This window comes from Camelina sativa, chromosome 19 (assembly GCF_030686135.1).
Source record: "Camelina sativa cultivar CO46 ecotype springtype chromosome 19, ASM3068613v1".
NCBI lineage: Eukaryota > Viridiplantae > Streptophyta > Magnoliopsida > Brassicales > Brassicaceae > Camelina > Camelina sativa.
Window position 1 is genome coordinate 9,291,645 of NC_141898.1, and position 26,040 is coordinate 9,317,684.

The window sequence follows — 26,040 nt, forward strand, 5'->3', positions numbered from 1 at the left end:
CCAATAGTACCACCGCCACAAATTGGGACACATCACATCCGGTACGTTCCGGTTCGGTTCGGTTAATAAAACACGAGAAAGAGATAGGGAGAGAAGAGACGAAACTGATTCCTTCACACGGAAAAGCAAAAACCGTAGAGAGAGAGAGAGACGGCGACGACGGCCAAAGTCTCTTTTACTCTTTAAAAACTTTTGCTTCCTTCTTCTCTCTATCTAATTCTCTCCGCAATCAATCACGAGACGAAAACTTGATGTCACCATCCCCAGAGAAACCCTAAAAAAGTTTCATCAAAATCCCCAAAACAAAAAAATTAAAAAAGGTCTTGTTTGGACTAAAACGTCCGCAGGGGAAAGATGGTGTTTCCGTGGAACATTGCTAAATCCGCGGAGGAAGCTTTCTCGAGGTGGGCGGTGAAGAGGGTTGTCAAATTCTTGTTGAAGAAGAAATTGGGTAAACTCATACTTGGTGACATCGACCTTGATCAGCTCGATATCCAGCTTCGTGATGGCTCTATTCAGCTTTGCGATCTTGCCATCAACGTTGACTATTTGAATGACAAGGTTTTTATTTTTATTTTCTCTCCTCTGTTTTGTTTTTCGCTTTTTTAGATTATGGAATTCTGGAATTTTGGGTAACTGTGTTAGTGTTTGGCTCTGGAGTAGTAGTCTGTTTTGTGTTGAGGATGGTGTAGTTGTTGTCTAGGGAGCTTTAGTTCATTGGTAGTGGTCTAGTTCCTGATGATCAAAAGACCGTTCTCAGTTGATGAATGCTAGAGTACTGGTTTTTGAACGAATTAATAGAGTTGTAGCTCCGTTATTGTATCTTGAGAAATGTTTATGGGATTTATGATTAGATTGTTTTGGAATTCATACTTTGATTTTCTTATCAATTTGCTGAAAAGATGTGAAAGGAACCAATTCTGACTGTCCCATCCCCATATATTATCTTTGAATCCAGTTTGATGCTCCGTTGCTCATAAAGGAAGGCTCAATTGGATCTTTGTTAGTCAAAATGCCTTGGAAGACTAATGGTTGTCAAGTTGAGGTTGATGAGCTTGAGCTCGTTCTCGCACCACGTTTGGAAAGTAATCCATCATCTTCAAATGAAGCCACCACATCTGCCTCTACCTCTACCAGAGAAGATCCACAGAATATTCGTCTTGAACTAGGAAAGCATGACAATGAGATGCTTGTGAACGCTGCAAAATCTGCCTCTATTGATGTCCATGAAGGCGTTAAGACGGTTGCCAAGATAGTGAAATGGTTTCTTACAAGTTTTCATGTCAAAATTAAGAGTTTGATCATAGCATTTGATTCTGACTTTGGCAAAGATCAGAGTGAAGCTGGTCCTCGGCCAACATTGGTACTTAGAATGACAGAAATAGAGTGTGGAATTTCAGAGGACCATGTTTCGGCTAATGAAGTTTCTCCTGATAACATCCTCGGTATTAATCGACTTGCAAACTGTGTGAAGTTTCAAGGAGCTGTTGTAGAGCTTTTAAATATGGATGGTGATGATGATGACAAAACTTGTGGTAAAAAAACATCTAGTGGTGTGACTTTGATCATGACAGGCGAAGGAGGTGGCTTTTCAGGGTGTTTGAATTTTAGTATACCCTGGAAGAACGGTTCTTTAGATATTCGCAAGGTGGATGCTGATATTTGTATTGATCCTGTTGAACTACGATTTCAACCGTCTACAATTAGATGGTTTTTACAATTGTGGAAGGCTTTCACAAGTTTCGGATCGGATGGTTTCCCCTCAGTTTCTCGTTCTGATCCATCTACGGATTCACCTACAATACCTACTAATGTAATAGTAACGCCTTCAGCTACATTATCCTCGTCAGGTGGCCAAGAATTAGAGCCTGATACTACACCTGACTTACAGTTTATACCGGATTGGTTTCCATCTTCTTTCAGCAAGAAAGAAGTGGATGGAGAAGTAGATATTGGGGCAAGGTATAAAGGATGTCTCTACCATAATATTTCTTTTTTCTCAAGTCTTTCAGAGATATTGTATTTTTTTTACTTGACTTTTTTTTTTTTTTTTTAATCTTTCATCACAATCTGGATATGACATTACCTTTAGGTTTATTTAACCGAATTGACGTACTTGTGTTATCTCTTCTTGTTTCCTACAGTGTGGACCAGTTTTTTGAATGTTTTGATGCAATGAGGAGTTACCAATCAGCTTTTGGAAGCCAAGGAATGTGGAATTGGACATCTTCTGTCTTCACAGCAATCAATGCTGCATCTAGCCTTGCTTCTGGGTCTTTGCTTCTTCCTTCTGGTAAGAATATTTTCTTGAATTTGTTTAAAAGTGTGCATTGAACATATTGGTATGTGTTATCACCAAATATATGTAAGCTTTCTTATACCGGTGTTAATCTTGTTTTGTCATCTTAGGTTATTTCTTGTTTTTTCTAGATTTTATTACTGCTAGTCTGCTACCCTATATACCATCAAGCTTTATGCTTAAATCAATCCATTAGCTAGTGATGCCAAGCAGTGTAAGTCGTTATATTAACAAGCTATCTGCTATTCTCATGAATATGCAGAACAACAACATGTGGAAACAAGTTGTAAAGTATTCTTTGCTGGAGTTTCGGTAGTTTTGTTTTTCCAAGATGAAGACAATTGGAAGGATGTTTCCACGCAGATGCACTACTTGGGTGCAGAACTCAGAGATATTTCTGTCTCTTTTCAGGTAAATTACCTTGATGAATTGTATTTAATCTCCTCACTAGTATCTGCCCCCCGAGTTACTTAAAACATTCAATAAGGTCAACAGGTATGCCCTCATGATATGAGGCTAGAAGGTGAAGTGAACAGCATAGAGATCGCCGATTATTTTCAAGCTGGGAATGCTGTTGACACTGCTAATGCTGAATATCAGACTCGTTTGATTAAGGATTTACAAGCCAAGGTTCAGACTAGTCTTCCTCCCTTTGCCTCGTCTCATATGCATCCTGATTCCGTAAGCTTAAGCGAGATAGTTTCTGATGGATTCCTCTTTCGTAACAAAGGTTTCGCAGTCAAGACATTGTTGGTTATAGCTGCTGGAGGCAGTGGATTTCAGTTTGTTGTCAGGTTCCAATCATCCAAATCCAGCCATAGAGTATCAAACTCATTCTCGTTGAGTTTACCTCCTACCACATTCTGGTTGAACCTTAATTCAGTAGAAATGTTGGTAAAGCTTTTCAACGATGTATCAGAATCTATCCCCATAATTAGTCGTGAACGGAATCAGGTGGCATCCTCTTCTAAATCAGAAAGTTTGCGAGGTAGTGTGTCAATTTGGAATGCTCGAGTAATTCTGTGGTTCCCTTTTGAGAGCATTTCAGAAAGGTTATGTAACTCGCTTGGTGAGCAATTTATTGTCATCGACTTATCTTCATCTCCGCCATCTGACAAGGAAAGGCGTAAAGAAGAAAGTCCAGGAGAAATGTACTTTACATCGGCTACTCGTTCTATATGCGTCAGTGTTGGTGATGCTAGCATCTATTTGGTCACTTCTGACCGTAAAGATTCTGAAACAAATTCGTACCTGAGGCAGGGTGAATTCTCTGCATATAATATTTTGCATACCAACAATAGAACCAGGCACCAACTTTCAACCATTGGTATGTTTTGGCAAGATAGACCTATTGGTGGCCCTTGGTTAGTGGAGAGAGCTAAGATGTTGGCTACGCAGGAAGAATTTATTCAGACAGGTAAATCTTGCGGGAACGGCCTTGAGTTTGCTGCTGTTGCTACGGCCAAAGATCAAGAAGACATCTACTCCCGAACCAGGAAAGAGATAATTTTGGCTTCTTCATTCTGCCTTTATGTTCATTTGCTTCCACTTGCTATCCGTTTAGATAGCTGGCAATACAGCAAATTCTGTAATCTCATAGAAGAGGCAAAAAATTGGCTATCACGTATGGCAACCAATACAGCTGACAAAACAGAGGAATCTATTGTGTGTCAAACGTCTCTCGTTGTTGAATGTGATTCTATTGACATCTTGGTTAGGCCAGAACCACAAATGGACATTAAAAATCAGCTTCAGATTGAGCTTCCTGGATCATGGATTCAGCTCAACCTAAGGGTTCAGAAAGTAAATCTTATGTCCGTCTCAAATCTCGGCAGTATCTCTGGTGCTGATTTCTTTTGGTTAGCCCATGGGGAAGTTACATTATGGGGTTCTGTCACAAGTCTACCTGATCAGGAGTTGCTCTTGCTCTCGTGTAACAACTCTGCAATCAAGCGCGGTAACGGAGGAGGTTCAAATGCATTGTCGTCAAGGTTTGCTGGCTTAGATATTCTGCATTTGCATGAACCAGGAATTTGTGAAGATTATTTAGCAGTATCTGTCAGGGGCTGTACGTTCTCTGCCATAGGAGGACGCCTGGATTGGATAGAAGTGGCTACTTCTTTTTTCACTTTTGAAGTTGAAGCAAATTCTGAAGAGAGAAACTCCAGCCCATCTAGTGGCTCCTCGTTTATTCTGAATTTGGTTGATGTTGGTCTAAGCTATGAACCCCACCATGAGAATACAGATCATTCACATCAAGTAAGTGATCCATGGGTTGCCTGTCTGGTAGCAGCATCTTCTTTTAGCCTCTCGAAGAAAAGTCTGGTTGATTCCAAAAGTAATGATTGTACAATCAGGATTCAAGATCTTGGGCTTCTTCTGTCTGTGGATTTGGACCTTAGCAAGCTTGATGGAATGTACAGTTCAGAGCATCTTCATGAGACTGGCTATGTTAAAGTTGCTAATGTGGCGCTAATTGAAGCAACTCTAAGGACTAACTCTGAAAATGGCCTTTGGGAGTTAGAGTGTTCAAAATCTCACTTATTAATTGAAACTTGCAGTGACACGACTTCTGGTTTGATTCGCTTGGCCACCCAGCTCCAACAGTTACTTGCTCCTGATTTGGAAGAATCAGCTGTGCACCTGCAGACTCGATGGGACAGCATTCAGCAGGCAAATGCTAGGAATGATTTTGATATCAACGATAGACTCAGTAGCTCCGATTCAAGTGGAGAAATGAAAAACTTGAGATTAGAGTCAGGAAATGAAACTGGGGTCATTGGTTTGATGGACGAAATAAATGAAGATGCATTCCAGTTTGATGTCAATCCTACATGTCAGTCTGACTCTATGGAATATCAGAATAATTATATGTCACCTCATGGAATCTCTCATGGGCAGCCTAATTGGGTACCTGCTGCTCCTGAGAACCTACCTTCTACTGACAGTTTTTGTGGGTCATCATCTAGAATAGATTCAGAAAGCAGTCAAATATTCCTAGAAAGAGAGAGCCTGCCTGAAATAATTGAAAACTATTGTTTGTCTGAGTTCCGTCCATTGTCAGAGGTAGAGGTACCTCAAGAAGAGGATTCATCAGGGAGAGAATTCTATCCTGGGACTGATTTGAGGAGAGGAAATTCTGGGTGGTATGATGACACGTCCTTAAGAATTTTAGAAGACCATGTGTCGGAAGCAACTGAGGAAGATCATGAGGAACATATTCTTGATGGAGAATTTAAATCTTTTGGCCTGACATCTTATTCTGCTGTTGCAGCTACTGGACGTATACTTCTTAAAAACATTGACCTCAAATGGAGAATATACTCTGGCTCCGATTGGCATGATTCTAGAAAAAAAGGTGAAAGTTTAAAACATACAAAGGGCCGGGATACAACTTTGAGCCTTGAGCTGGAATTATCTGGGGTGCAGTTCCTGTATGAAATCTTTCCAATTGGCGGAATATGTACCTCTAAATTATCTCTCAAGGTCCAAGATTTTTATCTTTATGATAGAAGCAACACTGCACCTTGGACATTGGTAATTGAGATTTTTGACTCTTATCATCATAAGATTGAATATACTAGAAATAACTTAGGTAGATAGATTAACTTGTTCCCTTGAATTATAGGTCCTTGGATATTACAACTCAAGAGATCACCCAAGAGATTCCTCTTCATATGCATTCAAGTTGGAATTAAAAGCTGTCAGACCTGACCCTGAGACGCCACTTGAGGAAAACAGGTATGCTATCTTGTATATTGTTTACAGTGCTATACTTACTTTTCTTCTAATATCTAAGAATGAAGACCACAATTATTATTTCAATAGACACTGGTCTACGTAACAATTTTTGTTTTTACTAACTATAATCAATTTGTTCCCAACAACTCTATCAATTATTAAACATTTGCCTAGTTGTTTTCGTTATCGTTATAGATTAGCTGCACTGTCAAGCTTAAGGCTATGAAAGAAAAAGGCAATTGCTTTAATACTAAATAGTTTAGGTCAATGCTCCATGGAGATAGTTATATTCATACAGTATAGTTTCCACAAGAGTTCCTTATTTGGCAAATTGTAAGGCTAAACTAATACAGATGCATCCTTAGTAAACTTGAATTATGTTCTCTCTACTACTTTTTTTTTCCTTTGATAGATATTGGTGTTTCGTTATAGCTTAAATGGACCTTCTGCTAGTGGCTTAAATTAATAATTACTGCATTATATGTATACCCTTTCTTTCTTTTCCTCATGAACTGCTTCCTTCCAGGTTACGGATCGCTTTACTCCCTATACTGTTACATCTTCATCAAAGTCAACTGGATTTTCTCATCAGCTTTTTTGGAGCTAACAGCCTGGAAAAGCCTGCTGTCTCTATTGGAGACTCAGGTGGCTCAACGTTGTCAACTTCTATTAAAGGACATAATATCATAGAAGAAGCGCTTCTTCCATATTTTCAGGTTAATAAAGATTCTTTCTACCTATAATGATGGCGGAGGAGAAACATTCACGTGTTCCCACCTAGGACGTGTATAATTATGTTAATGATAGGGCGAATTTTCATGATCTGATGAATGTAATGCTAATCATGTTGATTGGCATGATGTTTCGATATATTTACACACACACACACACACACATATATATATGATGTCACTCAGCTGAAGTTAAACCTTGGTGTTCTTGTAATTAGAAGTTTTAAGGAAGTATGCTATGAATTATTTGTAAAAGTATCTGACTAATGAAATTCATTTCGCAGAAATTTGACATATGGCCTGTTAGTGTTCGAGTTGATTACAGTCCCCATCATGTTGATATAGCAGCACTAACAGGAGGAAAATATGCAGAGCTTGTGAACCTTGTTCCATGGAAGGTAAGAAACAAAAATTTCCAACCTGCGTCTTCAAGATTTTTTCAGCATCGTTTTGCTCATAGCAGAGGAACAAATGCAGGGGATTGAATTACAGCTCAAACATGTGCATGCTGCTGGAATCTATGGCTGGGGAAATGTATGTGAGACTATACTGGGAGAATGGTTGGAAGATGTATCTCAGAATCAGGTTTGTTTCACATAGCCTGCTGTCGTGCACATTAGCAATCATCCATTTTATAGGTTTACTGACAAGCTTTTTAATGTTCTATAATTGCATCTTCAGATTCATCAACTGTTAAAGGGAATCCCAACAGTAAGATCACTTGCTGCTCTTTATGCTGCTGCTGCCAAGCTGGTCTCGTCACCTGTTGAAAGTTACAGGAAAGATCGAAGGCTAGTGAAGGGAGTTCAAAGAGGTAAGACTTGAAAACCCAAGATGCTGAATGCTCAATTTTCACTATTATTTTCCGTTTCTTTCTGTTATCAGAAACTAAGCTACTTATACTGCAGTATTAAGGCATTGTTCGAATCATATATGATATTACAACTGTTGAAGCCACCTACAAAACTGAAGTTCATAAAAGTTTCTTTTGGTGTTAATATATTTTCTAGATCCTCATTCCTTTAGAACAAGGGTTATTGACAGTAGCTGGTAGCCCTCTGACCATGATTAGGAAACCTTAATACTTCTTATATAGTTGATACTAGAATTGCCTCTCATAAGCAAGATGCATGGCATCTGCTGCTGTGGGCAAAATATTACACATCAACGTTGTCAGGTCATGATCATGTTTCTGATACTATCCATTTTTAAAATAAAGATGTTCACCAGTATGTACTTTGGTTGCCAGGAGTTTATATTATGTTTTATTCTATAGTATGCATTATGGAGCTGTAACTGTTTTCAGGTACTATAGCATTTCTCAGAAGTATCTCACTGGAAGCTGTTGGACTTGGTGTTCACTTGGCAGCTGGGGCTCATGATATTTTATTGAGAGCAGAATATATATTTGCAAGTGCACCATCATTGCCACAACCCCAAGGCAAAACGAAGACAAATGTTAGACAAAATCAGCCTAGAAATGCTAAGCAAGGCATGCTTAAGGTGAGTGTAAAGGCTATACATGTCCTGCATTTCTGCTCCTGTATCATATATTTTACATTGCCGAGGTTTTGTAGGCATGTGAGAGCATCGGCGATGGAATTGGAAAGACAGCTTCTGCATTAGTCCGCACACCTTTGAAGAAGTATCAACGTGGAGACGGAGCTGGATCAGCTTTTGCAACAGTTGTTCAGGGAGTTCCAACAGCTGCTATAGCACCTGCTTCAGCTTGTGCTAGAGCTGTACATAGTGCTCTTCTTGGCATCAGAAATAGGTCGGTTCATATTAGAAATTTTGGAAATACGGTTGGGAAACTCTGTAATTTGCAAAGTACTAAAAACTCATGTGGATTCTTTCTATTTTCAGTCTTGATCCTGAACATAAAAAGGAATCCATGGAAAAGTACTTAGGCCCCGATAAACAAAGGAAGCAGGACCAACACCGATAAAAAACCCAGGTAAAATCCTGGTCAGGCTAATACTCTTGCATCTTATCATATTAGTAATTGCACTTGCGGATATTCATCTAGCAGTTTGAGAAACAAACCTGGCTTTAACCAATTGATGCGCTTTGTTGTAATATGTTTGCTACAGATATGTCCATTTTGGTGTGAGGTCCATTTTACATATATAGCATGTAAGTCTACTAAGCTTATTGAGATCGAAGTAAACCTATTAGGGTGGTTTCTCAATTCTTATATGACAGTTTGCTCTTTATATGGGGTTTTTGGTGCCCAATCTGTTTCTCGTGCTTATAATATCAACATGTTTCATTTTTCTTGCAGGTATATAGGTTTGAAATAGAGTAAAGCTCAGAACCATTCTTTTGCCCATCGATAAGCCATAGAGATGGGATAAATTTTGGTATAGAATATAAAAAAAGCGTTTTAAACATTATAAAATCATTCAGTTTGTCTCTGTACATAAATAATTTCGCCGATCTTGCTCCATTGTAAATATACTCCGCAAAGTTTGCCAAATGAGTGAAAGTGTACAGTTTTCTTCTGTTTATTCAAAGTTTGTTCAAAGGAAACTATATAAGCAGCCTTGTCATTCTTTTCTTTTTTTTCGTATATTTCTCATTCCGAATCATGAAAGTATTATAAAATCGAGTGTGACTTGACTAATCAGGCGTCTGGAGGATGGATTATGTTTGGAAACGTGGCCACACGGTTTGTGACTGTGATTTAGATTTCCACTGAAAATATTTGCTATATTTATTGTTTTTTTTGTTGCTAGATTTTAATTTGCAGTGGTATAGAGTTTTGTTGGAACTTGTATAATCGTTTTTATTTTTATTTTTTATTTTTTAAGTCGATTAATAATAAAGGATTGTATATAATTCTTCATTTTTAAGGATTAATTTAGTTAATAAATCTAAATTATCCAAAATTAGGAAGGACATAGTACTGCCACTGCTTATAGCAGTTGGGTTGGGTGTTAACCAGAGAGTTTTAGATACTGAACCAATTGCATACAATGGAGATATAATATAGCTAACGATGATTATAGAAAACACTACATAAAAGATTTGAGAGAACTCCAAGAAAACGAAAACAATAAAAAATAGAAGATTATATATTTTTTATCAGTACTATTACACATCTAGTTCGCCATAGTTAGCTGACCTTTTCCCGATCTTTTAGTCATCAGATTCCAATATACTTGCAAGACAATTCTGCAAAACAAATCATATATATACATAGAAAAGATTACATACAATATAAGTATAAAACATTTTTTCTTAATATTAAATGTTACAACTTAGAATTTAGATAACAAGTGTTCAATTAATCAATAATTAAATATGCTATACCTGAGATTTGTGTGGGAGATGGAAGTTAATGTTGTTGGAATGGACTTTCTTGGACTTGTTGAGACCTAACTTCCACCAATTACGAGATCCCTTTGAGATGGTACGGTCAGAGTCTTGAGCACTTAGTTCCTCTCTGAGTGTCATCACTTTCCTCTGAGTAGTTTTCTCTAGTGGCAACAGAACTCCACCAAAGAAGATCTCATCAGCCGCAGAAGTGAAACCCAAGTTTTCGACATTGAATTTGAAATCCGACGAAACAGGAGCTTCCTTGTACTTCATCTGATCATGTGCTCTTGATATTGTCTCTTGAAGCTGGCTTCTACTATGATTAGTACCGTCGGCAAAATCATTGGAAAATGAGATTCTTGCGTCAACAAAGGATGAAGAATACAATGAGGATTGTTCTACAGCATTAGCCATATCTCTCTCTCTCTCTTTCTACACTTATTACTCTTTATCTCAGTAAGTGTGTGTTTCTTCTTTTGTGCTAGTCTTTGGGAGCTTCATGCAGCCACATGTTTTGCATTTTATAGATATGATATTGGTGGGCATCCATGTGGATTTTTTTTTTTTTTTTTTTTTTCATGGTTTCATCTTTTTCTTTAAACTATTTTTTTTTTTCTTAATGCAGATTCATATTTTTTTTTTTTGACAACAAATTACAAAATCAGCTCAAACGAGCCAATTGGTAGGAAAAACGTTCACATAGGTAATCTGATGCGATTCCACTTTAGCACGACGCACCAGCTTGTCCGCACTACCATTCTGTGAACGGGGGATCAGGACTACAGAAAATGATAGGAATTTTTCTTTATCTTCTTCAATCACGTCCAAATATGTCTTGAAGGCAGACCACTCAGAAGGCAAAGACATCATCTTCACCAAATCAGAACAGTCCGTGAGAAAAATAACTTTCTCATTATCCGCGCCAATCATACACCGCATTGCCTAAATGAGAGCTTCCACTTCTGCATGGAGGGGTGACAAGCTACGTCGAGAATTAGATGCACCCATAGTGGGAGATTCCCTTTCAGGAGAAATGCAATGTCATCCTCTACCTATAAACTGGTCAGTCGCCTTCCAAGATCCATCCACAAAACATTGGTGTTTGGTTCCATACCTATTAATCGCGTCAATAATATTAACCGTAGAGCCAGAAGTCGGCCGAAAACCGCCCTGAGGCGAGGATCCCAAAGTATCCTCCTGTGCCAAGAACCAAAGCTTTGCTTCCTCCTCCGTTATCTGTAAGATTGCTAATGGATTGGAATCCAAATTGCTGAAAATTTTATCATTTCTGGCCTTCCAGATATACCAAAGAATCCACAGGAAAACATCCACCGAAGGAATCTGCTGAAATCTCCAAAATAAATAATCCATGTTTGTATAAACAGAGTCTGATGGAAAAAAGCCCGAGGATGTTGGAAATGGGGACAAACCCCAAACCTGCCCAGCCGGAGGACATAAGAAAAGAGCATGATTGATTGTCTCTTCCGTCCCTCCACAAATTGCACACTCCAGATCACAGCCCATCCCACGTCGCCGCAGATTAGTTGTTGTCGCCACACAACCCGTAATTGATTGCCACAAAAAATATTGAATTTTTGGTGGACACCGAAGCTGCCAAACAAATGCCTGTAAAGGAATAATGTTGGGACCGGAAACAGAAGAAGCGGTTTCCGGTTTCTGACGCAAAGCTTGATACCCAGATTTGACAGTAAATAGGCCAGTTTTTGTCAAAAGCCAAGATTACCAAGAGGTAAAGCAGAAATAAGGGCAACATCCTCCGACTCGAAAGAGACCGAAAGCAAAGCCAAATTCCAAGAGTGCAAACTCCTGTCAATGAAAATTTCAACTCGAAGCGTAAGATCAGCTGGCGATCATGAACGCAATGCTGGTCTCGGGGATTGAGCAGGAATCCAGGGGTCAAACCATACTAAAATGGAATCGCCAGATCCAACCCGTTTAATAAATCCTTTGTTCACCAGAGAGCGAGCAGATACCATACTCCGCCATCCATAAGACGGGGAATAAGATTTAATCGGATCCAACGGATCGGAGTGTCTATAATATCGACCTTTAAAGACCTTCGCAAATAACGAGTCTGGAACTGAAATCAACCACCAGAGTTGCTTAGCCAACAATACGGTGTTAAAATCATCTAAACACCAAAAACCCAAACCACTATCCAGTTTATCAACATATAACCTGTCCTAAGCGATCCAATATAACCCTCGTGTTTACTCATAAAAGCTCCTTCAAAAATTAGAAATCGCACTAGTAAGTTTCCATATATATATATAGATTAATACTGGCTAATACCGATTCAATGAATTTGAGTTTATTTAATTTATAGTTTTGACTTCTCTTTCGTGGATAAAAAAAAGACGAGTCAATCAAGACATTTTGTTTATAAGCATATACAATTTATGTATTGGTTGAAAGCATTAATGCGCCGTAAATATGGTATCTTTATCTATGGCTTGAATAAAGGAAATTACTACACGAAACCAATATTTTTATATGTTAGGATAGAATTCAGTTTTCTAAAATGGTTGAGTATAAAATGGATGTGGAAGACCGTCGTTAGTGTTTAAGTTTAACTTAATCTCTTTAACACAAGTAGCAACATAGCCAAAATCTGTTAAAAACTTTGAAATAGTGAGAGAGACAGAGAGTAGCAGCATTCAACGTTCAAACCAGTCTTTTATCGTTTCAAACTTTCAATCTCTAATTACTATTTTTTTTTGGACAAACAATCTCTCTAATTACTGTATAAAGCTGATTTCGACAGTTTTGATCAGATAATAAATTTATTTTATTCACTAAACCGAAAGTCATTTGGCAATTAGTTATATTTTGTACTTCGTTATAGTTTATTTATATTTCTTTCCAGACCATTTATTTTCAGTATATTACATTTATATGTTTAAAGATTTAGATATCATATATTATTATATCTATATATACAAGAGAGAGTGTAAAGAATATATAGTTTGCACTGATATCAAGACAATGGATTAATACGGGTGAACAAAAATATAAGAGTTGAAATTACGTAAGATGGCATCAATTATAAGAAAACAAAGTGGCATCATTATGGAGTATTATTTTTATTTCTAAAGAGGTTTACGAATTCAATGTGGTATTAAAATCATAACATTTGTAGATCTGTCATCGTTCATAACATAGATGATTAGATTCATTGCATTGCATTTTTATGAACTCTTCTGTTGTCTCTCTAGATTTAGTTCGATTTAAGTGTGGCACTCTATTAACCGACATAAGTCCACCTTGTCCGCATCGTTTCCCTATAATTTCTTATCTTATAAATTGCATTAATTTTGATATACTGCTAATGCGCAAGTAACTGTTGAGACATTTGTTTATTCTTGCATTTGGTCATTCATAAATGAATACTATCATAACTCATACGATTAAACTTCGCCTAACTATCCGCTGCTACTTCACGTACTCGATCGGCACTATTATGCACTCGCAAGTGTTCTCTAATTCCTCTCCCTCTCTTTCTCTCAAGAATAATTCCATCAAATCTATAGACCTTTCATGAATCTGAAAATTAAATTGGAAAGACATTCATGAAGATGAATAACAGAAGTAAGAAATAACATAAATCTGTAAGAAATAATTATTTTCTTACGTTCTCCCACTTGGTCGTTAGTATAATGGTTTTACTCGAGAATCATAAGGCCGACATAATATGTTATATTTTTCATTTGGTCTTTCATAAGTGTCTTAGCTAATTTTGTAACCAATGAGAGTCATGGCGGTCACACATCATTTTGCAACATGATTCCTTCCATGTACTACTACATTGACTACTTTTCATAGCTAGACCATAAACATTATTCCATAAGTAGAAGTTATCTTTAATGGTCTCTTTGATGTCTTTTAAGACACATTCTGTTATCAATAGTTCCAACAAACAATAATGTGTGCGCACGTTGGAAACAGAATAGAAGATGTAAAAGTCATAAGAGAGCTCTTATAAATGTCAAACATAGGCTAAAACATTATCAGACAACATAATTAAGTGCTATCCTCCAGACCCATACTTTCTGCATGCTTCATAAATGTCTTTGGAGGTAATGCTTTCGTAAATATGTCTGCGACCATTAGCTCAGTGCCTATGTGTTCAATGACAAACTTTTCTCTTTTAACATCTTGCTTTAATGATAGATATTTGAGTTCCATATGCTTGGCTCCTTTAGATATCCTATCATGCTTAGAGAAGAAGATTGCGGCTTGATTGTCACAGTAAAGAATTAGAGGTTTGTAAACAAAATTCAAAACCCCAAACTCTGACACGAAATTCCGCAACCATGTTCCTTGAATAGAAGCCTCATAACATGCTACATACTCAGCCTCCATGGTGGATGTATAAATCAACTCTGACTTCTGGCTTTTCCATGAAATGGCACCTCCACCAAGGAGATACACATAGCCGAGAGTACAGTGCCTAGAATCTTCACGTCCATCAAAATCTGAGTCTGAAAATCCAACCATCTGTGGATGTGTTGATTTTCGATATGTCAACATATAGTTTCTTGTTCCCTTTAGGTATCTCAAAACTTTCTTCGCAGCTTTCCCATGAGCAAGTCCTGGGTTACTCTGAAATCTACCCAACATTCCGACTGCATGACTAATATCATGTCGAGTGCAGACCTGTGCGTACATCAAACTTCCCACAAGAGATGCATAAGGGTACTTTTGCATTTCATTATGTTCCATTTCATTATGCGGACATTGCTTAAGGTTAAGCTTGTCACCCTTTTGCATAGGAACATTATTAGAAGAACACATCATCATGCCAAATCTCTCAAGAACTTTATCAATATATGCTTTCTGAGACAATCCTAAAATTCCTAGTGATCTATCACGGAATATTTCAATTCCTATCACATAGGATACCTCACCCATATCTTTCATATCAAAGTTCTTAGAGAGATAACTCTTAGTCTCATGTAGTAGACCAAGATCATTACTGGCTAATAAGATGTCATCAACATACAATACCAAAAATATGAATTTACTCCCACTGATCTTGAGGTATATACATGGATCCACAACGTTTTCTTTGAAACCGAATTTCGTGATGGTTTCATCAAACTTTAGATACCATTGCCTCGAAACTTGTTTCAGTCCATATATTGATTTCTTCAATTTGCAAACCATATCTTCCTGACCTTCGATTATGAAGCCTTCAGGTTGGCGCATATAGACTTCTTCTTGCAAGTCTCCATTAAGAAAGACAGTTTTCACATCCATTTGATGTAACTCGAGATCATACTGAGCTACTAACGCCATGATAATTCTGAGAGAGTCTTTTCTAGACACAGGTGAATAAGTCTCACTATAATTGATGCCTTCCTTTTGACTAAACCCTTTGGCTACCAGTCTGGCTTTATATTGTTCTACATTGCCATTACAGTCGAGTTTGGTCTTAAAAATCCACTTACACTCGACTGCTTTGTGTCCATCAGGCAATGGAACGATGTCCCAAACTTCATTCTTAACCATCGAGTCTATTTCATCTCAACTGGCATCAATCCATTTATCAGAATTAACATCCTTCATGGCTTGTGAATAAGAAATTGGATTTTTAATGTTTTCTTCTCCAGATCTATTTGATAAATCACAAAGTCATCTGAAATAGCAGATCTCCTCGTACGATTTGATCTTCTTAATACTGGTTCCTCTTGTGCTTCATGATCATTATTGGCAAGATTTTCATCATGGAGTGTGTGATCATTCAATGGGGTTTCCTCATTGTTTAACGGTTCAACAATGCTAGGAATCCCAACTTTCGGAACTAAGGGTAATGGAATATAAACCCTAGTTTCCTGACTAGTTATATCACGAACTTTATCACTCCCACTAATCTCACCATTCTCAAAAAATCTGGCATTATTGGTTTCTACTATTCTCGTACTATGGGATGGACAATAAAATCTATATCCTTTAGACTTCTTAGGGTAACCTATAAAGAAACCACTGATCGTTCTGAAGTCTAATTTCTTTTCATGTGGATTGTATATTCTTACTTCAGCTGGACACCCCCAAACTTGGAGGTGTGACAGACTAGGTTTCCAGCCTTTCCACAGTTCAAAAGGGGTCTTTGAAACTGCTTTGCTAGGTACCCTATTCAAAATATAGACCGCAGTACGTAATGCGTCCATCCACAAGGATATAGGTAGGTTAGCATGACTCATCATAGATCTAACCATTTCCATATAAGTACGATTACGCCTTTCAGCTACACCATTCTGCCATAGAGAACTAGGCGTTGTGTACTGCGTAACAATTCCTAATTTTTGAAGGAGTATGGCAAATGGTCCAGGATGTTGTCTTGTTTCATTATATCTGCCATAAATTTCACCACCTCTATCAGACCTTATGATTTTCACCTTTCTATCTAATTGCCTCTCAACTTCATTAATGAATGCTTGTACAACATCCACAGATTGAGATTTTTCATGCAATAAATAGAGATAACAATAACGTGAATAATCATCAATAAAAGTGATGAAGTACTTTTCACCTCCAAAAGTTGGAACGTCAAATGGTCCACAAATATCTGTATGTATGATTTCAAACAGATGTGTACTTCTTGTAGCTCCTTTCTTAGTGTGTTTATTTTGTTTATCTTTAATGCAATCTATACACATTTTCTTATTGGTAAAATCAAGATTCGAAATGACTCCATCTTTTACCAATCTTTTAATTCTTTCATAAGAAATATGTCCTAATCTTTTATACCACAAGAAATATGAGTCATCAGTACATGTTTTATTTTTAAGTCTACTTTCAGAATACAAGGAGAGATGTGTCTCATAAGGTTGATCAGCCAGTTTTAACATATAAAGACCATCAACTAGTATTCCAGAACCAATTCGTTTAGAGTTCAGAAATATATTAAAACAACCATCTCCTTGAGTAGATTTAAAACCAGCCAAATCAAGTTTGCTTACAGAAACTAAATTACGGGAAATAGATGGAACATAAAGAGTCTGATATAAATCTAGACAAAATCCACCATCTAAAATGAGACGATAGGTGCCAACAGCTTCAACTGGTGCCTTGTCTAGATTTCCCATCAGTAAGTAGTTTTCACTTGAATTTATGGTCTGGATCGTAAGGAATCCCTGTACGGAATTCGTTACATGTACATTAGCACCGCTATCAATCCACCAAGTTTTGGAAGAAACATAAGTAAAATTAGATTCGAAAAAGCTTACGAAACCCATAGGATTACCTTTCTTTTCGAACCATTCTCTTCTTTTAGGGCAATCTTTCTGAAAGTGTCCAAATTTTTTACAAAAGTTGCACATGTAATCTTTCTTTGCTTTTTTCTTCGGATTAACTTGATCGGAATCGTTCATTGTGGGTTGTGCTCTTTGATGGCTCTTTTTATGCCCAAACCCAACTTTAGGTCCAGCTCCTTGAACATGATGGGAAACTTTAATTCCTTCACGACCAAGTCTAGCCTCCTCTTGGACTAGTTTAAGAAAATATAATTATTTTCTTACATTTGCTTTGTAAGAAAATAATTATTTCTTACCCATGTATGTGGTCTTATAGTTAGTAGGTTATTTAATTGGGTTTATTATATTTTGTTTTTAATCATTTGGGAACTAAAAGGACAGGTGTTAAGCTACATGTGAAGCTTATGCTTATAAGGACAAGTATTAAGCTACATGTCATGCTAAAGCTTATAAGAGAACAAGTGTGAAGTTGCATGTTGTGTATGAAGCAATGCTAGACACTTGTTCTCACACTTGTCACCACTGTCTTCATCTCTACTATGATGGATGGTTGAGATTAAATTAGAAGACAAAACCCTTATGAGGAGTAAGGTGCTCTTCCCTCCTATAAATAGATGGTTTGCTCTATCACAAATCATCACAAGAACAAAAACAATACATAAAGAAAAGAGTTTATAGAAAAAGGGAGAGAAACTTTATCTTCCACCTAAAGATCATCTAAGAGTTTTTTTTTAAGTCTTCAAACCAAACCATTGAAGAAGAAGAAACCATTCAAGGAATCATCATTTCTACAATGAGTGGAAGTATTACTTTGACCCTTTTTATGATTTTATTATGTGATTAATATAGATGTTTAAGATCTTGGGGTTTATGTTAAAAGAATGTTTAACAAAATCTTCTAATTAAAAAGATAGGAGATAGTGAGAGAGAATACAAAAGATTCGAAGAAAATATAGTAATTCTATTTCTCTCAAATAATCCAGACTGAAGCATAGGTTTGGTAATTTTTTTTTTTTTGGTCAAAGGTAATTTCTTTAACTATAGATTGTTATAGACAAATAGAAGAAGCAAAGGAGCAGACAAAACACTGTAGAACCAAAAGAGCCATGTGAGGCTGAGCTGTAAATGTTCAACTCATCCAAAAGCCCCAAAACAGCAAAACAATATTTTTTTTAAAAACAACATATAATTGTAAAATCTATCTTTCTGGATTCAGATTTTAGGGTTTGAGTAAAATCTGCTAACCTTTGTCTTGTTGTGACCCTCACGTGCATCACTTCCAGTCCTAATGGGAATTTCCCCACGTTTCTCCAACTAGGGCTTTGACGCGTGGCCCTTTTTTACCGTATATACGACGACATATAAAAGTTGTGTACGAAAAGTTATCTGCGGAAATTGCAAAAACCATGTTCCTTGACAGTGCAATTGCGTATTTAGATTTCAGATTCAACCTTCAAGTTTAGGTCAGATGGAGTTTCTTAAGTGAAAATGTATTTTATCTTCCCCATTCTATTGACACAATTAGAGATGAATTAACTAATTACCAATCAACTAGGTTGAGTAGGATTTAAAATTTGAAAAACTTATTTATAAAAGCATGACAAGGGAATCTAGACATATAGATAGTATCAGAGGACTTTTGTGGTGGATAAGTAAGCTGTATCTAAAGTTTATTTTGGCTGTCTTCTTGTCCCCAATTTTCTCTACATCTTCTGTCTTCTTCCTCTAAAACTTACTAACTCTTTACATTTTTTGTTCTATACTTAAACAAATAAACTAGCTTTTCACCTCACTAATCTATGATTTCTTAACAATTAAGTCCTTGATCACCAACAAAAAGACAAACAAACACGTCCAATTATTATTACGTTTTTACTTTTTCTTTTGTTTTTATATCAGAACTCTACACTAATTTCCGGCTCCAACAAAAAAACAATAGAAAAATGACTAACCTAATATATCATTTTTTCTACATTTGAGGAAGAAAGACGAATATTTATGATGGAACTAAACAATCCGGTTCGGTCAAGACTATGCCAAAGACGGGTATTTTAAGAACCAAATTGAAATATAGCTCATATGACTTTTCAAAGTTTGGGCTTCGACTGGTCTAATCATATGTTCATGCATAGATATTGGCAGTTACCTTTATGGTAATAAATTCACTTTTCTTTTGTAGTCTTAAGATCAAACTCATCCAACCCAATAATAAACATGCATGCTTTTTATCTTCTAAACATCCCTAACTCGAGTCCATACTACACCATTTCACGTGACACTTAGACATCCCCAAGTCTAAATGTCTAATGAACCTCACGAGAGAAAATACAAAATGCCCACAAAATTAGCATAATAATATCTCGAGGTTCAAAAACTTTAATTTCACACAAAATCATCATGATGATTTACAGAAACTTGATGTGGTCTTTGCAAAGACATTTGAATCGGAGCATCATCAATGTTACTAGTACCATGTAAACGCTTATAAGTAGACAACTTGACTCTTTTGGAGGTATCGTTGAGAGATAAAGGTTGCAGCGGTTCCCGAGGTCTTTGTTGTGGTTTGTTAAACGCTCGTTTATTTGCAGTTTGGTTCCGATTGTGGTCTTCGGACTCCACTACTTTCGGACTAACATTTGATTCGATGGGAATGAGCTTCCCATCTACCTGGTTTGTGAAAACAAATGTAACCTGCAATGTTTTTTATAGACCATGACAATAGTTATCACAAAGCCTGAAAAATAAATCAGGCATTGAGGATTTAGAGTTTATGATTGATTAGATTGAAAAAAATCGGAGACAACTCACCTCGTCACCTGCTGAAGCTTGCAGTATAGCATCTGGAACGGATTTTGAGGTAAAATGATGACCCCAGCTAGCTAGATCTTCTTCCAATGGAGTGCCCACCTGAGAATATTCACGGAAAAGATAAGCTTCTAAGATTAATCGTAAGGCAAGAGACATGAGCAGAGTTTGTAGCTGACAGTAGAAATGATGAAGAAGGGACCTGTCTCTCGGAGTTTTTTAACAAGTTAAAGCATCCAGCATCTTTTGCAAATCCGCCAATGTCTTCTTGGTCAATCTGGCAAGCATTGCCATCTATGTTGTTCTCATTTCCTTCTTCGATGTTTTCAGTACCAGAGGCCTCATTTTGGCACCTGATGCAGCTCATCTTTTCATGGATTTCAGACCTAGTCACATTACCAGGAAAAAGGATTTGAGATAAACCATTCGAATTCATATACTCTTGAGGTGCAAAGTCTGTCTCCAGAAAGTGGATAGAAGAAACCATGTCTGAGTAGGCACAAAATTATTCCTGAATTCAGAAGAAACACATACCTAACATCCCCATGAAATGAAAATAAATCTCGTAGATCCTCTGTAGAAAGTAAGTTCCCCTGGAAAATCAAAGATTCTGTGGTTGATATTCAAGCATTATACACAAAATAACTACTAGATGAAGCATATAAACATTCCATCAAGGACCTGTCTCGTGCTGTTATCCGTCTGTTCATGCTGAATAACTTTTTGAAGCCCTTCTTTTGACATCTGGCGCTGGTAAACCTACCAATGTACCACATGAAAAACCAATATGAATCTGAGGTAAGAAAATTACTCCCCCGACGACAATTGAGTAAAACATTAGGCTAGTTATGTTGGTGTTATACAGTACCTTTTCTTCAATAGTTCCGGTACTAAGAAACCTGTAGACATATACTCTTTTCTTTTGCCCATCTCTCCAAACTCTAGCCGCAGCCTGTTTAGACATCAAAATAATGCATGTAAAGCACAATCCATCATCTCTTCAAGATTGATTTCAAACATATCTAAGGGGAAGTTAGGATGGTAATTACTTGTTTATCATTGGCAGGATTCCAATCGGGATCGAACAAAACAAGTCGATTAGCACCAATTAAATTTAACCCACAGCCACCCGCCTTGCTGCTTAAGAGAAATGCAAACTCATCCTACCAAAACCAAAAGTCAAACCAGGTGTACGTACACTCAGGTTTGAAACAAGAGCACAAATAGATAAGCTTATGTACCTTTGTTGGGTCGTTCAACTGGTTAACAAGCTTCTGCCTCTTGCTGATTGTTGTTGATCCATCCAGCCTCAGAAACGGATACCTTCTTTCACGACAGAGTTGAGCGAAAAGATCCAATGTCTGGTGAAAAAGGTGCAGGCTATGATTATTGTATACTTAGACAGGATTTCAATTGCTATATATATGCAACACACCATCATGTTCATTTTATACAATCAAACAACAAACATAATCCACTTCTTGATGTTTGTAAAAAAGAGTTGCTTTTTGGTTACAAATAGACAAATCAGGGTAAGGAGTTCTTTAGCTTATCCAGTATCACATGCAAAAATTCCACAAAATATGATGGTTCATAGAAATCAGGATAACATAACACATAGCTTATGTAAAGACTAATTCAAAAAAGTTTGCAACATCCATAACAGAAATTTTGGCCAGTAGTAACATCACTAGTGACAACCAGCAGCTGAATCTGTTCAAAATCCATGTGCGGGCATTTCACACTTCATTCTATATGACCAAAATTATGCACTGTCCCTTTCACATTATATAAAAGTACCTGTGTGTAGTTTGATACAAGGACTATGCGGTCATCAGTTTTCCGACGTAGGTTGGCCAAAAGTCTGGAGAGAACATGCATTTTCCCAGAGAGCTCGACCCAGGCACCATCACCCCCAGTCCATGCTCCAGATCTGAAAGGATAGTTCCCTTTAGATCCCTAGTAGTGACACACATGCAAACATGCAATGAATTGAACTACAGAAAGAAGCCTACCTCCCAGAGAACATTTCTGCAGGGAAAAACTCTAAGCAATTCTCAAACCCAACAGTTCCAGGACTGCTGCTTTTTATTGTATCGTAGATTAGCTACATAGAAAAAGTATAGGGCTATCATTAAACATAAATGGGGAATGCTGAAAAAGGTTTTGTCGATCAAATAGATCATAGAGCACTGAAAATTATAAAACTAGAGTCTAATATGAGAACTTGATAATGGCGCTGTAAGATGTTACAAAGATGACTCAGGAAAAAATATTGGAGAAACTTAAGCGCAAATCGATGATGCTAAGACTTTTACCTTTGGATGATTGCAGAGCTTCTTAAGAGCTGTTATATAAGCCAAAACTTTGGTTTGCTTTGCATTATCAGCAAGTGCTCTTTTAAGCTGCAATCAGAGGCACCCATTATATACAATTCTAACTTAAATATATCAAGTAGTATAATAAGAATGACTGAATCAATGCTTACATTTTTTGAGCTTATAAAATGGTTGTACAAAGTGGACTGGAGAGTAGTCATCTTGCAACAAACTACTTCAATTATCTGCGAAACATCCAGCAGGCTTCAAAATAAAGATAGCAGCAAAGAGAAAAACTTGTAGCTACAAAAAGAGATGACACTTTCATAACGTTCATTCTACCCACACTTTCAGCAGATGATTATATCACTGCTTAACCTACAGGTATATATCTCAATATGACGAAACAGTTCAACATATAAAGACGTACTAAAGGCTCGATTGACACAGAATTTCAAAGCATCGTAATAAACTATAATCAGACTGCAGCAAATGCAGAAGAAAAATCACCTTAGGTGGTAAGTGATTTGAGAGCAATGCATTGGTTCTCCTCAAAATAAACTGTAAACAATATGACGCTTCATAAGATATAGCAGTAAAAATTAAGAAACAATTTTAAAAGGTTAGTGGTAATAATGCTCTTCATTGATAATCATACCAACATCATCTAAGCATATTTCTTTAAGAGACATATATAGATGGATGAAATCTTATTTAGATACAAAATGCTAAGAAGAATAACCTGATTGACTTTTGAACTCAGTTCTGCGGAGCGGTCAGCAGCTAAGTTTTTCTCTTCCTCAGTGGCTATAGGTTCTCTTCCACATATAATAGGTGCCTTATGTTTCATATATTAAAATAAGGATGCATCAAAATAAGGTAGTGCAAGAAACATAAACAGTCTATAGTCGATTGAACTGAAATTTTATGACACAGATAACAGTGTAAACAAAGTCTCTCATCCAAAAACTATTTCTAAAAGAATTCAATTAATGGAATCCAAAGCCATGAAGCAGTAATACTGGAAACGAAACAGAATAAAATTATAGCAGCAAACTATACACTACAAAGTAACTTAGTCTAATCCTACACTTTCACGCCAAGAATGGCCTAGGAGAATTGATCTTAACATAGTAAGAGAAGACAGAAAACAAAGTGATCAAATCGGCATCAAAATACAAAGTCTGTCACCTCATAATAATGGCGAAAATGTGCAGCATCACCTAAACTCCCCGGATTTGTAAAGTTTACCATGGCAAAAAACTCTTCCAAGTCATTCTGGAACATTCAGATGCATAAATAAAAGTGAAAGCTTTAGTCTTAAATGTCAGGAGTAATTTATTAATATAATCAGTGGAACTTTCCATTACCTGCATGGGAGTTCCAGACAACAAAACACGACGTTTGCATGTCAACGAAGCCAAAGCCTGTATCAAATATGATGATAACCAATATTAGAATATAAATTGGAAACAATAAAGTATATCAAGTTGGAAGGTTTCGAAATAAGAATGTATTTGCATCCTACCCTGTTAGTTAGTGTCTGGTCATTTTTCAACCTATGAGCCTCATCACATATTAGAAGATCACAGGATTCACTCTGGCAGAACTTGGATGAGTGCATTCGGAATGTCTCGTAAGAAATGATAAGTACCTGTTAACATTAATTTGGTGATAAGTGCATTTCACAGAGATTCAGCTAAAAAGTATGCACAGCTATACCTGCAAAGCACTTCGTGGTCGAGTGAAACTATCTATTCCAGATATAACATCATCTCTAGTGCTCTCACAGAGGGCTATAAGACGAATCCTGTCACCAACCCATTTCTTAATTTCAGCTTCCCAGTTACTGACAAGACTCGTTGGTGTAACGATAATGGCCTTTTTAACCATAGGTGTCCCATCAAATCCTTGACAAAGAAGTGTGTATAGTAAAGTAATGGACTGCAATGTCTTCCCCAAACTGTCAAAGTAATTTAGAAGGAATTAAGAAATCTACCTAGAAAATTATGCAGTGTCAAGATCCAATTTTACAAAGCAGAGAAGATAGATTTTACCCCATATCATCAGCCAGAATGCAACCATTTATATTTTCAGAACCATGTAGTCCCGAAACACAATCGAACATGAACTGGACACCTTCTCTGCAGTCTCAGAAAACCACCTCACCATGTAAATAAAGTTGTATACACATCTTCGATGTCAACAATAGATAAACGAAGAGCACATTTTGAGGTGGTTCAACACGAAAAAGTTGAATGGGTTGGAATATTTTAGACCACAACACAGATTGGAATCAAGTTTTGAGATCCTTAAAAGATTACACTGTACACCGATGTCAGTCGTTAGATAGAAATGAATACCTTTGATGAGGACGAAGAAATTTGACAAGCAATGAATGCACCATGATTGTTGTTACATTGCTCGATCCATCTTCTTCAGATTGCCACAGTACCAAGGGTTCAATATCAGGTGGCAAATAAACAACTTCCTCTTCTTCATCTTTCTCGATATTGGGCGATTCTTCTAGCTTAGTAGGTAAAACAACCACAACCGGAGTTGTGGAACCCCAAGGGACAAACCGTTTTCGAGCCGAAAGACGACGAGAGAGTTGCCCCGTGGAAGTATAACCATGAGAACACGGAGGCTTGAAGGGCTTCCTACAAACTGCCGCTCCTTCTGAAACTGAAAGATCCCGAGGCAGGAGTGGCTGCCGTTGTACAACCAGATTTCCCCTGTCAACCGAGCAGATGATTCAATTCCCAATTTCATAAAACAATCACCCTCAAGGATTTCTTAATAAATTAATACTATCGAAAACCAAATTGATACAAATTCAGAGACCCTATCATAATCATCAGTATGAAACTAGAAGATATCGATTTAAAATGGAGTTAATCGAACACGAGACGCGAAGAAACCCACAAATTTCGAACTCCAAATGATACATAGACGTAACCGAACAAAGCATCTATCAGATTCAAGTTTAAATTGAGATCGAGGAGCTTCGATTACGCACCTCAAAAGATCATTGACGTTCTTAGATTTCCGATCGACGTCAGATGAAGGAAAAACCGCCGGAAGGTCTTCGCACTCTGGGTTTTCGATTTCTCCTTCCGATTCTTGAGACTCTTCTTGATAATTATCGCTGGAATCTTCGCTCTCGGAAGACGAAAGGATCTCTTCATCTTCTTCCTCCATTGTCGACTCACACACCTACGAGCCCAACAGAGAGCTCCGCTTTTTCACCCACTCCTGAAATTTCTTTTGGCGGCAAGAAATAAACCAAAAACAAAAAGAAAGAAAAAAAAACAAATAATTTTGAAAAAAAAAAAGAAAAAACAACCCTAAGAAAATGACTAAAATACCCTTCAGCGTATATGGTACGCTTTAACATCTCCTCTTAGTTAAGTTAATAAAATTTCATGAATGTTGTAATTTCCCTCAATTTTTATTTTAAGTATTTACGATTAAAAAAAAATAAAAATATCTAATTCGTCGGGGAAGTTGATTTACTTACCCAATTTCATGGCCGCACCTGCAAAAAT

At 37.0% G+C, this 26,040-nt stretch overlaps 4 protein-coding genes across 4 annotated transcripts; 1 reads left to right on the forward strand and 3 right to left on the reverse strand.

Moving 5' to 3' along the window:
- Nucleotides 1–92: 92 nt before the first annotated feature.
- LOC104767637 (autophagy-related protein 2-like) lies at nucleotides 93–9,281 on the forward strand. Its single transcript, XM_087501866.1, has 15 exons — nucleotides 93–561; nucleotides 959–1,962; nucleotides 2,145–2,293; nucleotides 2,562–2,710; nucleotides 2,795–5,836; nucleotides 5,928–6,040; nucleotides 6,567–6,756; nucleotides 7,056–7,169; nucleotides 7,249–7,356; nucleotides 7,453–7,585; nucleotides 8,078–8,274; nucleotides 8,349–8,545; nucleotides 8,638–8,728; nucleotides 8,865–8,907; nucleotides 9,056–9,281. The coding sequence occupies exons 1-13, from the start codon at nucleotides 355–357 to the stop codon at nucleotides 8,717–8,719; spliced, it is 5,685 nt and encodes a 1,894-aa protein (XP_087357992.1). The 5' UTR covers nucleotides 93–354; the 3' UTR covers nucleotides 8,720–8,728; nucleotides 8,865–8,907; nucleotides 9,056–9,281.
- A 422-nt stretch (nucleotides 9,282–9,703) lies between these two features.
- On the reverse strand, nucleotides 9,704–10,690 carry LOC104765783 (uncharacterized). Its single transcript, XM_010489546.3, has 2 exons — nucleotides 10,087–10,690; nucleotides 9,704–9,948 (listed from the first exon to the last, which is right to left on the reverse strand). The coding sequence occupies exons 1-2, from the start codon at nucleotides 10,504–10,506 to the stop codon at nucleotides 9,913–9,915; spliced, it is 456 nt and encodes a 151-aa protein (XP_010487848.1). The 5' UTR covers nucleotides 10,507–10,690; the 3' UTR covers nucleotides 9,704–9,912.
- A 344-nt stretch (nucleotides 10,691–11,034) lies between these two features.
- On the reverse strand, nucleotides 11,035–11,616 carry LOC147920349 (uncharacterized). Its single transcript, XM_087501029.1, has 3 exons — nucleotides 11,530–11,616; nucleotides 11,207–11,436; nucleotides 11,035–11,113 (listed from the first exon to the last, which is right to left on the reverse strand). Exons 1-3 carry the CDS (start codon nucleotides 11,614–11,616, stop codon nucleotides 11,035–11,037), a joined length of 396 nt encoding a protein of 131 aa, XP_087357155.1.
- Nucleotides 11,617–19,702: 8,086 nt separating this feature from the next.
- Nucleotides 19,703–26,000, reverse strand: LOC104765786 (protein CHROMATIN REMODELING 25). Its single transcript, XM_010489550.3, has 21 exons — nucleotides 25,512–26,000; nucleotides 24,856–25,227; nucleotides 24,550–24,636; nucleotides 24,215–24,455; nucleotides 24,021–24,146; nucleotides 23,863–23,919; nucleotides 23,684–23,770; nucleotides 23,235–23,330; nucleotides 23,003–23,053; nucleotides 22,663–22,737; nucleotides 22,493–22,579; nucleotides 22,190–22,281; nucleotides 21,975–22,107; nucleotides 21,416–21,535; nucleotides 21,224–21,337; nucleotides 21,043–21,126; nucleotides 20,856–20,933; nucleotides 20,709–20,767; nucleotides 20,377–20,560; nucleotides 20,178–20,276; nucleotides 19,703–20,060 (listed from the first exon to the last, which is right to left on the reverse strand). Exons 1-21 carry the CDS (start codon nucleotides 25,691–25,693, stop codon nucleotides 19,752–19,754), a joined length of 2,733 nt encoding a protein of 910 aa, XP_010487852.1. The 5' UTR covers nucleotides 25,694–26,000; the 3' UTR covers nucleotides 19,703–19,751.
- Nucleotides 26,001–26,040: the final 40 nt, after the last annotated feature.

Coding starts and splice junctions, on each gene's coding strand:
- LOC104767637 (XM_087501866.1), top strand. CDS start 355: ATGGTGTTTCCGTGGAACATTGCTAAATCCGCGGAGGAAGCTTTCTCG. Junction 1,963..2,144: donor GAAGTAGATATTGGGGCAAG/GTATAAAGGATG, acceptor TGTTTCCTACAG/TGTGGACCAGTTTTTTGAAT. Junction 8,546..8,637: donor CTTCTTGGCATCAGAAATAG/GTCGGTTCATAT, acceptor TTCTATTTTCAG/TCTTGATCCTGAACATAAAA.
- LOC104765783 (XM_010489546.3), bottom strand. CDS start 10,506: ATGGCTAATGCTGTAGAACAATCCTCATTGTATTCTTCATCCTTTGTT. Junction 9,949..10,086: donor ATCTCCCACACAAATCTCAG/GTATAGCATATT, acceptor TTTGTTTTGCAG/AATTGTCTTGCAAGTATATT.
- LOC147920349 (XM_087501029.1), bottom strand. CDS start 11,616: ATGGGCTGTGATCTGGAGTGTGCAATTTGTGGAGGGACGGAAGAGACA. Junction 11,437..11,529: donor TATGTCCTCCGGCTGGGCAG/GTTTGGGGTTTG, acceptor TGGAGATTTCAG/CAGATTCCTTCGGTGGATGT. Junction 11,114..11,206: donor ATTATTGACGCGATTAATAG/GTATGGAACCAA, acceptor TTCTCCTGAAAG/GGAATCTCCCACTATGGGTG.
- LOC104765786 (XM_010489550.3), bottom strand. CDS start 25,693: ATGGAGGAAGAAGATGAAGAGATCCTTTCGTCTTCCGAGAGCGAAGAT. Junction 24,147..24,214: donor GACCACGAAGTGCTTTGCAG/GTATAGCTGTGC, acceptor TAATGTTAACAG/GTACTTATCATTTCTTACGA. Junction 23,771..23,862: donor TGTCTGGAACTCCCATGCAG/GTAATGGAAAGT, acceptor TGAATGTTCCAG/AATGACTTGGAAGAGTTTTT.